General features: G+C 37.3%; 1 protein-coding gene across 1 annotated transcript in view; it reads left to right on the top strand.

The window, feature by feature from the left end:
- LMBRD1 (LMBR1 domain containing 1) overlaps positions 1-14621 on the top strand; it is a 54539-nt gene that overhangs the window by 24060 nt on the left and 15858 nt on the right. The window contains exons 8-12 of the mRNA XM_032215737.1: positions 6404-6529; positions 7598-7750; positions 10380-10444; positions 12849-12951; positions 13651-13755. Coding sequence (XP_032071628.1) covers positions 6404-6529; positions 7598-7750; positions 10380-10444; positions 12849-12951; positions 13651-13755 — 552 coding nt within the window. The remainder of the gene's footprint in view (positions 1-6403; positions 6530-7597; positions 7751-10379; positions 10445-12848; positions 12952-13650; positions 13756-14621) is intronic.

Raw genomic sequence — 14621 nt, 5'->3', positions numbered from 1 at the left:
GCGCAGTGTTTAGAACACAGTACTGCAGGCTAACTCACTGCTCACGCCAGGAGTTCAATTTTGAACGGCTCAAGGTTGACTCAGCCTTCCATCCTTTCAAGGTCTGTAAAATGAGGGTCCAGATTGTTGGGAGCAATACGTTGACTCTCTAAACAACTTATAGAGAGGGCTGTAAAGCACCGTGAAGCGGTGTATAAGTACTGTTGCAATTTACAAAAGCTGTATCTATTCCATTTATTACCCACTAGTGGACATTTGTTGGTAGCAAGCTCATTTCAAGTATACTGTTGTCTCTTAGGAGCCCTTTTTAGTTGTCTTATTTGTACCTACACAAGGCAAGGCACAGGGAGAAACAAGAATCAAGGCTGAGTTTTCCCCAAAGCCAGGGGAATGTATGCCAAAGCAAACAATGGTTCCTCCAGCTTGTGCTTAAGTCAACCCACACCAGGTGCTCCTTGTGAGGAGGGGTGAGGTGACTTTCTCCCAAGCAGCTTTGCAGACCTCTTTTGAGCTTGCCTCCACTATACCGAGGACCGAGGTGGCGCAGTGGTCAGGGTGCAGTATTGCAGGCCACTTCAGCTGACTGTTATCTGCAGTTCAGCGGTTCAAATCTCACCGGCTCAAGGTTGACTCAGCTTTCCATCCTTCCGAGGTGGGTGAAATGAGGACCCAGACTGTGGGGGGCAATATGCTGACTCTGTAAACCGCTTAGAGAGGGCTGAAAGCCCTATGAAGTGGTATATTAGTCTAACTGCTATTGCTACTCTTTACCCTTAGATTGAGTGGAGGATCTCTGATGAGGAGAGCAGCTGTTCTCCCCTCATGAGGGTAGGAAGCTCTCTGTCAGGTTAACCACCTCCCCCAAGGGCCCTGGGGCAGCAGTATCCTCAGCTCGTGGCCTCTGTAACCATTCCAAAGGATATGTGCCATCCTCATCGGATGGTTCCTGTTCCAATTCTTCCTCCTCCAAACTGGGATCCGATGGGCCACGAGAGTGGGCTCCAGAAATGGACTCTGATCTGGGGTCCAGAAAACAGTATAGTGGGAATAGAATATCTTCTAAGGAAACACGCTGACTCTGTATTCCAGAGATGCTTTTAAATGACCTCATTCTTATTTCAAATAAACCGAAAGTTTCTGCAAAGCATCGAGTAAATGGTTACAACAGTAGCTCTCAATCTTTTCTTCACCCCGCCCCCCCCCTTTAAACACGTTTTGCGGCCATGGATCATGGCCAAGGACTCCCAAGACTTAAGATTTAAATCATAACATTTATTCAAGGCTTCACTGACCCCTGTGATAACATTGTGGGGCCCTACAAGTCTGCAGACCCTCAGATTGAGAACCACTGGTTATAGTATTATGTATTCCAAAACATTTATAAATTGGTTTGTGCTTATTTTAATGGTTTTTTTTCCTCTGTTATTATATATGCAAGGTTTGCTTATTTGTTCTAGGTTTAGTGCTTTTTTTAGTAACTGCTGCAGGCTTCCCATCCCCAGTTCTGTTTTTCACTGCGGTGTAAATGTTTTAGATGTCCTTTCTTCTTTGTTTCTGGTGTTTTGCTGTCATTTAATTGTTAGGCTTTCTGGGCATAAACAACTTTCATTTGTCACTTAATCTCAGTCACTTCTGCAGTTTCTGTCTTTATCTCTAAATAATCACTTCCTGTGCTTTTATTTTAGAAATGTTACCTCATCTCTCATGTCTATTTTTATTATATTTTATTGGTGCAGAGACTGGATTTGCAGAATTGCTGATAGTTCTCTTTCTTCAAAGTTTGTTAATTTCATTAAAGGGTTATCGTCTCTTGGTACTTTTGCCCCCAAAAGCTTTCACTGTGTTAATATGATATTGCATCTTCTGTGTGATAGTGCTTTGGCTGTGGAACAAATTCTCTAAAGAGGATTGCCTGACACTCTGATTACTGAGCTTAACTGCCAAATCAAAATTACATTATTTTCGGAGGCTTTTTGTGAATATTGCTGTTGTATGCTGTGATTGCTGTTTTTAATCTTCTCTTTTTATTTTGAGGGGCAATATTTTTGTACTACAAGAGATACTTTCAATAATAAGTATGTGTGTGGGAGGGAGAGAGAGAGAGAGAAAGGAGATCTAAGATACCATAGAACCGAGATGGCGAACCTATGGAAAGCGTGCCACAGGTGGCATGCAGAGCCATTTGTCAGGGCATGCAAGGTGTTGCCCTGTCAGCTGGCCAGCGTGCATGCGCGCACTGGCCAGCTGACTTCAGCCTTTTTTGAGGCCATTTTTCACCCTCCCCAGGCTTCAGAGGCTTTATAGGAGGCTGGAGAGGGCGAAAACAGCCTCCCCCCTCCCCCCGGAGGCCCTCCGGAGGCTTCAGGAGCTTCCCTGAAACCTCCGGAGCTCAGAAAAACCAACTCTACGGGCAAACTGGAAGTTCAGGGATGGACTTCTGGTTTGCTGATAGGGCTGTTGTTTGCCCTCCGGAGCCTTCAGGTAAGCTCCTGAAGCCTCCAGGCAGGAGGCTGTTTTCGCCCTCCCCAGGCTTCTATAAAGCCTCTGGAACCTGGGGGGGGGGTGCGCGAAAAAAGCATGCAAAAAATGGGGAGCACTGGTCATGCATGCTGGGTTTGCACATTGCATTATGGGTGTGGTACGCCCGCGCACGACCCCTCTGCGCTCCCCCCACTTTTGGCACGCGTACCAAAAACGATCACCATTGCTGCCTTAGAAGATATTCTTTATTTACAAGGATCATTAGTCCTAGAAGATGAAGTTAGATCAGCACTCCAATCATTACCAAATTGAAGACTATAGGAACTGATGGAATACCCATTGAAATATGACAAGCAACAGAAGAATTACTCAAGGTTCTAACTAAGCTATACCAACAAATCTGTCGAAAGAATGATATAGTAGCTAACCATTTGGAATAAGTCAATCTACAGATCAGTATCAAATGAATTGTAATAAAGTGTGCCAACCACTGTACAGTATCCTTAATTTCACAAGCTAACAAAATTATGTTTAGGATTATCCAGCACAGTTTAGAGCCCTATATGGAAGAGGGATGTCAGATGTTCAAGCTGTGTTTGGAAAAGGCTAAGGAACATGAGATATTATTCCGAATGCATGCTGGATAATTGAAAAGCCAATGAATACTAAAAAGCAGCCGATATATGCTTCACCAATTTTAGAAAAGCCTTTGATTGTGTCATGGAATCATAGAGCTGGAAAGGGCCTTATAGGTCTTCTGGTTAAACCCCTTGCTCAAAGCAGGAAACCTTATACCATTCCAGACAAATGATTGCCTAATCTTTTATTGAAAACTAAAGTTCTCTTACCAGTTCATCATACGATTTAGCCTCCAACCCTTATCATCTTTGTTACTCTTCTCTGCATTCTTTCTAGGACCTCAGCATCTTTTTTGTATTGTGACTAGAATTTCAGAATAGAATGGTCCCGTGATCTTGATACTGTCCCTTGTTGATGCAACCTAGGAGTGCATTAGCCTTTTTAATAGCTGCAGCACACTGCTGACTCATACCTAAGTCGTGATTCATTAGGACACCTAGGTCCCTCTCACAGACACTACTGTTGAGTCGAGTACTGCCTATTCTGTACCTGTGGATTTGTTTTTTTCCTGCCTAAATGCAGGATCTTTCTTATCTCACTTCTCAACTGCACCTTGTTGCATGGCAACCAATACTCAAGTTGCCAAGATCATTCTGAATCCTGAGTGTATCTTCCAAAGTGTGAACAATTCTCAGCAGCTTGGTGTCAAATTTACAAATTTGATGAGTTCCTCTTCATCCCCTTGTCCGGGTCATTTATGAAGATGTTGAAGAGCTCTAAGCTCAAGGCATTACCTTGAGCACTACACTCTGAGTGTGGTTGATCAGCTGACTGCAAATCCATCTGGTGATGGTACTGTCTATCCCACACTGTTCTTTTATCTTACCAGGATGTAGACTCTGCTCTACTTTATTAAATGCCTTATTGAGGTATACTATATCCACAGCACTTGCTTGATCCACTGATTTAGTCATTGTCAAAGAGGCAGTAAGGTTTATTTGGCATGACCTACTTCTAACAAACCCATGTGAGTTTCTAGTTATCATCTTGTTCATTTCTAGGTGCTCACAAATCCACTGCTTGATTATCTTTTCCAGCATATTCCCAGGTATTGATGTCAAGCTGATTTGTCTGTAGTTTCCTTAATCCACTCCCCCCCCCCTTTTTTTTGAAGATTGGAACCACATCAGCTCTTTTCCAGTTCCCTGGCAGTTCCTTCATGCTGCAGAAGCCCTGAAAGATTTCATTCAGTGGTTCTGAGAGCACATCTGCCAGCTTCTTCAGTGCCCTGGGGTGTAAATCGTCCAGCCCCAGATTTGAACTCACCCAAAGTTGATAGGAGTTCTCTTACCAATTCCTTGTCTATTTTTGGTCTGTGTTCCTGTTCTGTCTCCCACAATGCTGCTTTTGATAGGTGTAACTATTTTTCATTTTGATGAGCTGATGACATTACTTGGATAGTGAAAATGTGAAGGATAGACTCAGTAGAGTGTGCATGAAGACCTTGGAAAAGATAGTCAGCCCTGATGTATCTGTACCTACAAAGATGAGAAATGTGCAAGCCATGATATTCCCTGTGACACTCTATGGAAGGAAAAGTTGGATTTTAAAGAAGCAAGATAGGAAAGTGTTGTGGCCCAGCAGGAGCCGTTGGAGCTGCAAACAGACTCGAGGGGCCCCATGAGTCGGCTCTGGAAGATGTGGAGGACCCTGGACATGGTTCCGACTCCGAGCAGGGACCAGAGAGGCTGGTTGGTCACCAGGAGGCGCCTGAGGCATGGAGCAGTGGGGAAAGCCAAAGGGAGTGTGTCCATGACATCAGGCCTTGGAGCAGTGGGGAGGAGACAAGGGAGTTGGTCCTGGACACCAGGCAATGGCAGGTAGATAGACGCAGAGAACAACTACGTAGATACAGAAGATAATTGGACCCAGGTGGTTGTAATTGGGCTCCTCGCAAGAGAGTATATAAGAAGAGACTTTGGGAGGAGACTGTTTGCAGGATTCAACTTAATTACCAACGCTGGAGAAGCTTTTGTGTATATTTCTTATCTTGGAAGTCTGGATTGCTGCCAAGGTCTTGTCAGTGTATTGATTTACTGAGAATAAATTGTCTAGCAGTAATCTTGTCTTGAAGTGCCTTGGTGTACGGAGATGGGGATCAGAACAGGAAACGTATTGATGCTTTCGAACTTTGATGTTAGAGAAGACTTCTGAGAATACCATAGACAGTCAAGAAAACAAAGCAATGGATCACTAAACAAATCAACCCAGAATTCTTGTTCAAGGCATACATGACTAGGCTCATATAATCTGGCACATTATGTGAAGACTCAGCTCTCTGGAAAAGTCTCTAATGTTGTGGATGATGGAAGGAAAGAGAAAAAGAAGACAACAAGCAGCAAAATGAATGGAATCAATTACAGTGGGGATGAGTGCACTTTTGGGAGACCTGAAAGAAAAAGTTAGAGATAGATCATGGAGAAAATCTGTACATGTGATTGTTAGGAGTCGAAGATGACTTGGTGACACATAATAAAGATGAAGCTCGTAGGATTATTTTCTAACTTTATTACTTCTTTTCAGATTTGGAAACATGTGCAATAAGAACCTGGTATTCTATTTTTTTACTTTGTTTCCTTGACTCGTAGGTATAGATTAGTTACAGTTGGGTTCTCCTGGGTTTATAGAAACTTTGTTGCTATATTCCAGTGATGGCTAACCTTTTTGGTACCGAGTGTCCAAAATGCAATGTGCCCTGCCCCCCCCCGCTCATGCGTGCATGTCCCCTGTGCATGCGCCCAATCCCCCCCCCGCTCCACGCCTCCTGTACATGCACCGCAGAGACCGAAAGACCAGCTGGCTGGTGGGAGAGGTGTGCATACATGCGTGGCAGAGGTGAGCTGGGGCAGTGGCTTGTGTGTCCACAGAGATGGTTCTGTCACATGTGCCATAGGTTCTCCGCCACTGCTATATTCCTTCTTTCATTGGTCTTTAAGGAAACAAGCATGCAATTGTAATTAGTGCACATAAATTCCAAATAACTGTATTATTGTAGACCATTTAATTTTATCTCTTCTTATTAACGTTTATTTATTTTTTACATAACCAAGTTTTTACCAGTATTTTGGGTGAATTCTGTATCCTGTACTTCACTCTTCTTCCTGGTAAGGAGAGAGCATAAACTGTCTTTATGCTTTGTGAGTATTTGGTACAAAATGGTCACAAAAGAATAAGTTTGAAAGCAACATTTTGATACTAGAACTAAAATATTGATTTTGAACTAATTATGATGATCATTTAGAAATGTTGGAAACAGTTAATGCTCTGTTTCATTTTTCTCCAGGCTTATGGTATGTCTGCTTTGCCTCTAAACCTTATAAAAGGCACAAGAAATGCTAGTTATGAACGCTTGGAAAACACTGAAGATATTGAAGATGTTGAGCAAAATATTCAAAGAATTAAATCAAAGGTTTGGTGCTACTTTCACTCATTACTTTTAGGACTTTAATTCCATGCTTTTTCAAGATCATCTAACTTTCATTATTAGTCTGGAATTTGGACATATGAAAAATGCAATATATGTTAAAGTAGAATTTTATTTCATTATTTCAAAATACAATATGTATTCATGTATGATTTCATTTTCATTCATTCACATTTTAGTAGCTCAATAATCTAATTTGCTGATAACTCCAATAACTATGAAAAGTTACTACTCTATTATATATGGTTCTTTGTATTATTAATTTGCATTCTGCTTAGGAGTTTTTGTTTGTTTAAATGAAGTTTGTATTAAAAGAGATGAAACTCTCAGATTTTGGCATAATACTGTATTTTTCGGAGTATAAGATGCACCAATGTTTTGAGGAGGCATATTTTTTTTTTAAAAAAAAGGTTTTGCACTCTGCAGACGTCCCAAAAACGGCTCCATATTTTTTTCAAAAAAGGCATGAATAGTTTTTAGGAGGCTTGTAGAATGCTCCTGGGGGATGGGGTGGGGCCAAAACAAGCAAAAAACAGCCCATTTTTCATGAAAACGTGCCTGTTTTTTGTCAAAAAAAAGGCCATGCATAGCCTTTAGGAGGCTTATAGAGTGCTCCTGGGGAATGGGGGGGCAAAAAAACGAGCAAAAAACAGTCTATTTTTCGCTCATTTCTCCCTCCCCAGCCCCCAGGAGGACACTGCAAGGCTCCTAAAGGCTATGCATGGCCATTTTGGTGAAGGGGGTGGGCTTTTGGGAGGCAAAAAATGCTGTGTTCAGTGTATAAGACGCACCCAGATTTTCAGCCTCTTTTTTGAGGGGAAAAAAGGTGCGTCTTATACTCCAAAAAATAAAGTATTTCATTTACAGTACTTTTGAATTGGAAATCCCATCCCTTTAGAAACGAGTTCTTAATTTTTTAAAAGATTTTTTAAAATTAACTGAACTAAACTGAAATTCAAACTCATTTTTCAAAAGTAATGATTGGAATTAAACAAAAAGATTGTAATACTAATATAAAAATGTTGCACTTTTTCTTATAATTCTCCTTAATAGTGCAGAGATGGTCGGCCTTTACCAAATCGAGACAGGCAAATGCTACAACAGCTTGAAGACAAATTAAGAAGCCTTCGCAAAAGAGGACGGCGTCTGGAATACGTTGAGAAAAGCTGCTGGACAAAATTCTGTGGTGCCATGAGACCCCTAAAAGTAAAGACCCTTATTTTGTATTATAAGAAAACTTTCTGTTCGTACCAAAAGATATTGAAGTCCTACAATATCTCATAAAATGTTCATGTTATTAGAGACAGACTCCACTCAGAAGATCAGAATAACTATTGGTTCTACAACATAAGAGAAAGCAGAGCCATATCTTTTTGAAGTTTTTTTTAAAAAAAAAAAACTATTGCTTAGATCTCATGGCCAAACACACTTTGAGTGTGATGTGTCAGCAAGCAATATATTTTTCTACTAAAATGAATCAACAAAATGTTTCGAAAGAAAACTGAGTGGACAAATAAATGACTATGCCAAGAATGTAATAATGGTTTGAAAATCCTGCTGGGGAGTTCAGCCCCCTAGGTTTAATCCCAGCTACCGTATTTCATAAAGGTGAGCACTGCCTGTTCTGTAAACATAAATGTTTACATGAAAAACTGCAAAATACATTGGATGCTAGCTGGGCTATCTGTGAGAAAGCTGGGCTGAAATGATTTGCCTCATTCTGAGTTGCTGCTTAGAAGCTGTGAGGGAGCCTTGTTGCTTCAAGCAAACCCATCCATTGAGATGTTTTGCATATAATTCTTTAGAAGACAGATCTAGAGATAGCTTCTGCTAATTCAAATTTGGGCAAACTGTGTCAAATTTGCCAAATTGCAACACCCTCCCCTCCTTTTTTATAAAATATTCACTTCTTTAAATGTAAGCAAATAGAATGATGTTTGGTGAATTACTGTAAGCTAAATTAGGATGTTCAATAATTGTAGTATTTTATAATGGAAAAAGTCATGTGAAACAGCATATTGTGCGAAGGAATTCTTTTGAGCTGGCTAAATCAGTATATATACAATATACATCGATAACCTTTTGCTATATTTCCATGTGCAATTGTTAAAATATATCATGGTTCAGAACTGTACCTATAATCGAGATATGGAGAATGGGATAATTCTAATATAGTGTATTAAATGAGAGCACGCATCAGTTTGATTCTTCTCGTTTGTTGATTTACTTGGAACAATGGCTCCCATTAAATATGCTGGGAGTTGAGTCTCATACGGTTGTGTAATGCCACAGGGTCACATTCTATTTAGCAAGCACACAGACTAACTTTGAAATTGGAGAGAGATTTATGGTTTAAGTTACTATTACAAATGGACAAATAATGGATCAATGTAAAACGGGTAGACAAGAGGAGAAATGTGTGAACAGATTTGCAGGATGAACAAATAAGCAACAAATTCAATTTAGTGTTACAAAACCATCAGGGTATGAATGTGGAAAGAGAAAAGATACCAACAGAATGTAGAAACATTCTGTTGGTATCTTTTCACACTAGGGAGTTTACATTTCCATAAAAGGAATTGCACCCAAATGATGCTGAAAATACACCATTACTTCGTAATAGGCATGTTAGATAGCAAAATTCAATCCCATATTGGGACTAAATTTCCACCAAAAAAGTCTTGTTTTGTTATAAGAATAATTTCTTTCTGGTGAAAGTTATACATAGCTTATGAAAATTGTTTCGCCAAGATGTAGGTCAAATGTATGTCTTTCCAAAAACTTGGGAACTTGTTTAGCACACTGCAGTTGTCTAGGCTTCTTACATTTATTCAGTATTAAAGATCAGAGTCAAGAGTTTGAATAAAGTATTTGTAAATAATGGTATAATGTTGTAGGTAACTAGCTAACTGTTCTGTAAACATAAATGTTTACATGAAAAACTGCAAAATACATTGGATGCTAGCAGTAATCTTACAGCTGCAACAGCTGTAATGTAAACTAAGTTCAGTATTTAAATAGGCTTTATATTGTTTTGAACAATGAGAATCATAAAATTGAGTATTAAATCAAAAACATTAAAACACAAGTAGGATCTTATTACAGAATAATACATTATTCCAAATCATTTAAATTTATATAATTCTCTCTTGCAGCATGTATAGACACATTAAGACTCCAACCTTGCACTGAGCCATTTGATCTTACTGCTTTAATTATTTAAAGAAGATGTCCTTTTAAAAAATGAACTCAGTTTGGTAGGCAGCAATTATGTCTAAAATAATTTTTCTCACTTGTGGAAATGGCACCTTATATGAACATGTATTTATGTGCTTTATCTTTTGTCTAAGACTATGAACTAGATGGTTTACACATGCTAGAATAATAAATATACATAAATATGTGCTTTAGTTGTTTTCTCCACTTTTTACAAAGATTTAAACGTACATTGTCATTTCTGCAGATCTTTTCCTAAATAATCATCTGTACAAATTAATTTGTCCTATATCTGGACAAAAATCTTTTTCGGAAAATGAATTGAAGCCTTCAGGTTAACTTATGTCACTTGATTTTCAATTGTCTTGAATCTCTATAAAGATAATATTTCCAGTTTTCTTGTTTTGTTTTGCATGAGCAAATACGTGTTGAAGAATTCAAAGTAGATTCTGGTGTTATTAGCAAAGGCTTCGGTAATATGTAGATGCTGCATTTTTAATTATGAGGAAAAATGCCCCGTTAACAAATTTATCGTATTTATCTCATTAAATAACAGCAGAACAAACTATGCATTGTTGAGAATGTGCTAAACTGTTTTTCAAACTTGCTTGTGTTTCAGATTGTATGGGGAATATTTTTTATACTTGTGGCTCTGCTGTTCACTATTTCTCTCTTCCTGTCGAAGTAAGTATATAACATATGATTTTCATTTTAAAATGTATCTACTGAAAATCATTCAGCCAGACTTGGGCCAATACTTGATATGAATGTCCATATCAGGTGTTCACCAGAAACTTGTGAGCTTGAAAATGAACAGAACATGGGCCACATACACACCATTGTCTTGTTTAGCACAGAAGACTGAAAATACCTTTGGATGTTTATTTGAATGTAAATCAGCTGTTTGCATATCAAAAGATGAATTGATGGCAAGGCTGTACTATTCAAATTTAAGCAAACAGTTCTTCAGACCTTTGAATATTACAGAAAGTAAAATGGATGACCAGTGTGCTAAGCATATTTTAATATGCTCTCAATTCCTTATACATTCCAGTAAACACATGAAGAAAAAGTTTAATGTCCTACCTTGGTGCAAGCTTTTTGAAATACTGAAAGTATTTCTTCAGATAAGATTTTCTCACGCTGCTTTAACAAGATTTCATGAGATGAAAGGGATAGGGATACAGAAATCTCAGCAAATAACTATTTTCAATTTAGAACCAATTTATCTCCCAATATGTTATGATGAAGACTTTCTTAGTTTCTTTTTAATGGCTTTCTAATGAACTGCTGGGGAAGTAGATTTCACTGATAATGGAAAAGTATTAAGTAGCTATTTAGAAGCCATATCCTTATCGCTCTGTGGACTAATATTTACAATTATCTTGTTGCTTTTACAACAAATGCTATATGGCTTAAACACAGTTTGATAGAGGTAATATAATCATTATTTCTTCATTTGTTTGTTGTTGAATATTTGTTGTAGCTCCTATTTAAATAATGGGAATGGCACATTCTCATTCTGGACTATTCTGTTTTTGGTGGTGTTTTGTCACTTTCTGAAACTAAATGCTGCAGACCATAAATGGCTTGAAGTACTCTGGGTTGACCCATCCCCTGCTTCATTTATAGAGACACTTCAAACTACTAGACGATTTATTCTGGATATAGCTGAACAATCCTGAAAAGCTATAGCCTAAAAGAGATTATGAATTGACTGGAGAGTGGTTGGAACACTGGGAAATTCTCTGGAACCATTTTCAAATCTGTATCTTTTGCATAAGAGCCATTTAGGTACAAAATGAGCTGGGTGACTTTGTGGCCAGTCACTCACTCTTACCCTTAAGGAGAAAGCAAGGGCAAAATAATCTTGCTAGGAAAACCGCCTGGACTTCTCCAGACAGTTGTCAGGAGTCGATATTGACTTGAAGTCATACTTACGAACAAGTTTATATGTTCCTATTTTATATATATTAAGATGAAAGGATGAGATGAAAATTGACAAAGGAAAAAAAGAAAGTCTGTATATGTCTCTCCTGGTTCTAGTGTTTTTAGAGGATTATTCCTGAATTATTGGCACTGTGGACATGCATAAATACATGGATTTTTTAAAAAACAGATGTTTGCGTCAAAATGTGCAAAAATATATAGGATGTCAGCGGAGGAGTGTGAATTGTAATGCATAATATTTTGAGAGTAGAACAGAGGCTATTTTAAAAGGCATATAATACATAGAATTTAAAAATAAAACCCCAGATATATTTCTGATTTTGCAAAAGGTTTCCATAAAATTCTGCACTCACAGGGAATTCATTTTATTGCCATTACAGCAGATATGTGTAATAAGTATTGATGTTTCATTACCCTACTTAGTAACATCATCAATTTAGAAGTTTTGGAGAGAGGGTTTTGGTTGGCAGGGAATCTGCACTTTTCCAAAACTCCTGTACAATGACATTTCCTAGTGGGGTAATGAAATTTTATTAGCAATCCCCAAATCAAGCTTGGAGAACTTCAACAATGGAACAGTTCATATTAATGTAAACATGAGTGATAATTATCAGATTAATGTCTACTTCATGAGTCTCCTGAATTTTCTATAATAAAAAGGTACATTTTCTGAATGTATAAATTCCTTAGAAGGTATATACAGTGGAACCTCTGGTCACAACCATAATCCGTTCCAGAACTTTGATTGGCAACTGATGTGGTCATGACTAGAAGCAAGACTGACTGTGCATGTACACAGAAAAAAAAGGGTGGCAGGGGAAATCGCGGCTATGATTGATCACCACTTGAGGATGTGTTTGTGAACAGAGTAAAACATTTAGCGGATTTAGCACCCGATTTGGTCGTGGTCAGAAGCGTTGGTGACCCGAGGTTCCACTGTACAAGTATCAATCCTGATCTGTGCACAATTTAAAATAGAAAATGCTATGTTCCTAATCATTATCACTATCAAATGTTATAAGATAATTTCTAAAATGTTGATGTGCATCTTTATTTTTATGTACTTGATACAGAAAATGTATTCAAAATGTTTTTTTTTTAAATCAAGCAATAACAATTTATGTTTAAATTTTCACAGTTTGGATAAAGCACTTCATTCCACTGGTATTAGTTCTGGATTTATAATCCTGGGAACTAATTTGACCAACCCATTGAATATGTTGTTACCTGTTCTACAGACAGTAAGTAAAACCTCACTTCTACTGAATGTTAAGGACTTGAATGCTAATAAAATAAAAAGTTTTAAAAATAAGCAAATGAAATATTAAACAATGAGTTAATAATATAATATACATGAAATAGTATGTACATCTTTGACAATGATTGATAGAAAATGAAAACTCTGATTCCAATAAATAACAGTTGTTTTTTGAAAACTATTCAAACTATTATCGGTTGAGAATATCATAAATTAAATATAATAAACTAAATTGTTCTAGTTGGATTGTATCTTGACGGTATGGGGGCAGGTTTTTTTTAGCATGCAAATAGTTTTCAATCGATTTGTTGAAATTAGGTTGCTATTTATCCATATTTTGGAGCTGGGAATCTCTTGATTCCATAAAGATCTTTATCCCACTAAGGGACCCTGTTAATGTTACCCCACTTTCCATAAACTAAGTATTGAACACAGAAGAGTTTTTGGGAGGACATATCAATTCTGACTGTTTAACAACACATTTAATTCTATTAATTATTTTGATACTAATATTGTAAAAATTGGGATAAAATACTACTTTCTGTCATTGTCTTATTGTTGGATATATTGGATTTAGTAACATTTTTATTTATAATTTTATTGCTTGAGTTTTTCTCAAATTTTAAAGCTGAAGAGTGATAACATTTTCCTGATGTATAAATATAGTGCATTTATTTTCTAGGTATTTCCCTTAGATTATATTCTTATTACCACCATCATCATGTACTTCATATTTACTTCAATGGCTGGAATTCGCAATATGGGTATATGGTTCTTCTGGATAAGGGTAAACTTTATTGTATCTTTCATCCACTTTTCAAGTAATTTAGTATGCTAGACAAATAAATAAAACATTGCAAATGCATATTAGAAAACAAGCAGAAAGCTTTGTTTTACATAGAATATTAAATCAAATATCTGTTTTGTCAGCTTTTATATCAGCTCATATAAATCATTCACGTCACATCCAGACAACATAGGCAGGAATCATTCTGAAATTTAATGCCTTGGAATTTGTCTATAGTAACTAGGCAGCAGTTTTGTTATATTTAAATGCTTAATTTTAAAACATATATTATTAGTAGTAATATTTTTAAAAGTGTTTTAGCATACTGTATTTCATAATATGCCACTCGTATGGACTGAGTTTTAAAGCATTGTGTACAGGGTATTTTAACTTTTAACATTTTTAATTTTATTAAATATATGTTTTTACTTAAGCAGAGCTGCTTTGAAAATGGACGCTTGCTAGAAATTGAATGTTCAGATGCTGATTTTCTTTAAAAGAAACAATTTTATCAATAACAATTAGACTTATTTACTGCTTCATAATGCTTTACAGCGCTGTCTAAGCGGTTTTCTTTGTCCCTGATCTAAAAGAAATACTTTTTAGCTATTGTCATTGGTTTTGTTTTCAAATATTTGAAAGGTTAAAACATAGATGAGACAGTACATCATTTTTCCTTTAGTCCTACAGCCACTCAAAATCTGTAGTTAATGTCTGCTATGGGGTACAGGAGACTGTGGATAGATTTCAGGGAATCCATGAATTTGGATGAGGAAAAAAATATGAATGTATTTTCACATAAACAGGTAGTCCTCAACTTATGACCACAACTGAGCACAAAATTCCTGTTGCTAAGTAAGACAGTT

Source organism: Thamnophis elegans, chromosome 4, assembly GCF_009769535.1.
Source record: "Thamnophis elegans isolate rThaEle1 chromosome 4, rThaEle1.pri, whole genome shotgun sequence".
NCBI lineage: Eukaryota > Metazoa > Chordata > Lepidosauria > Squamata > Colubridae > Thamnophis > Thamnophis elegans.
The sequence above is the reverse complement of the archived record's forward strand: the minus strand, read 5'-3'. Positions and strand labels throughout refer to the sequence as shown.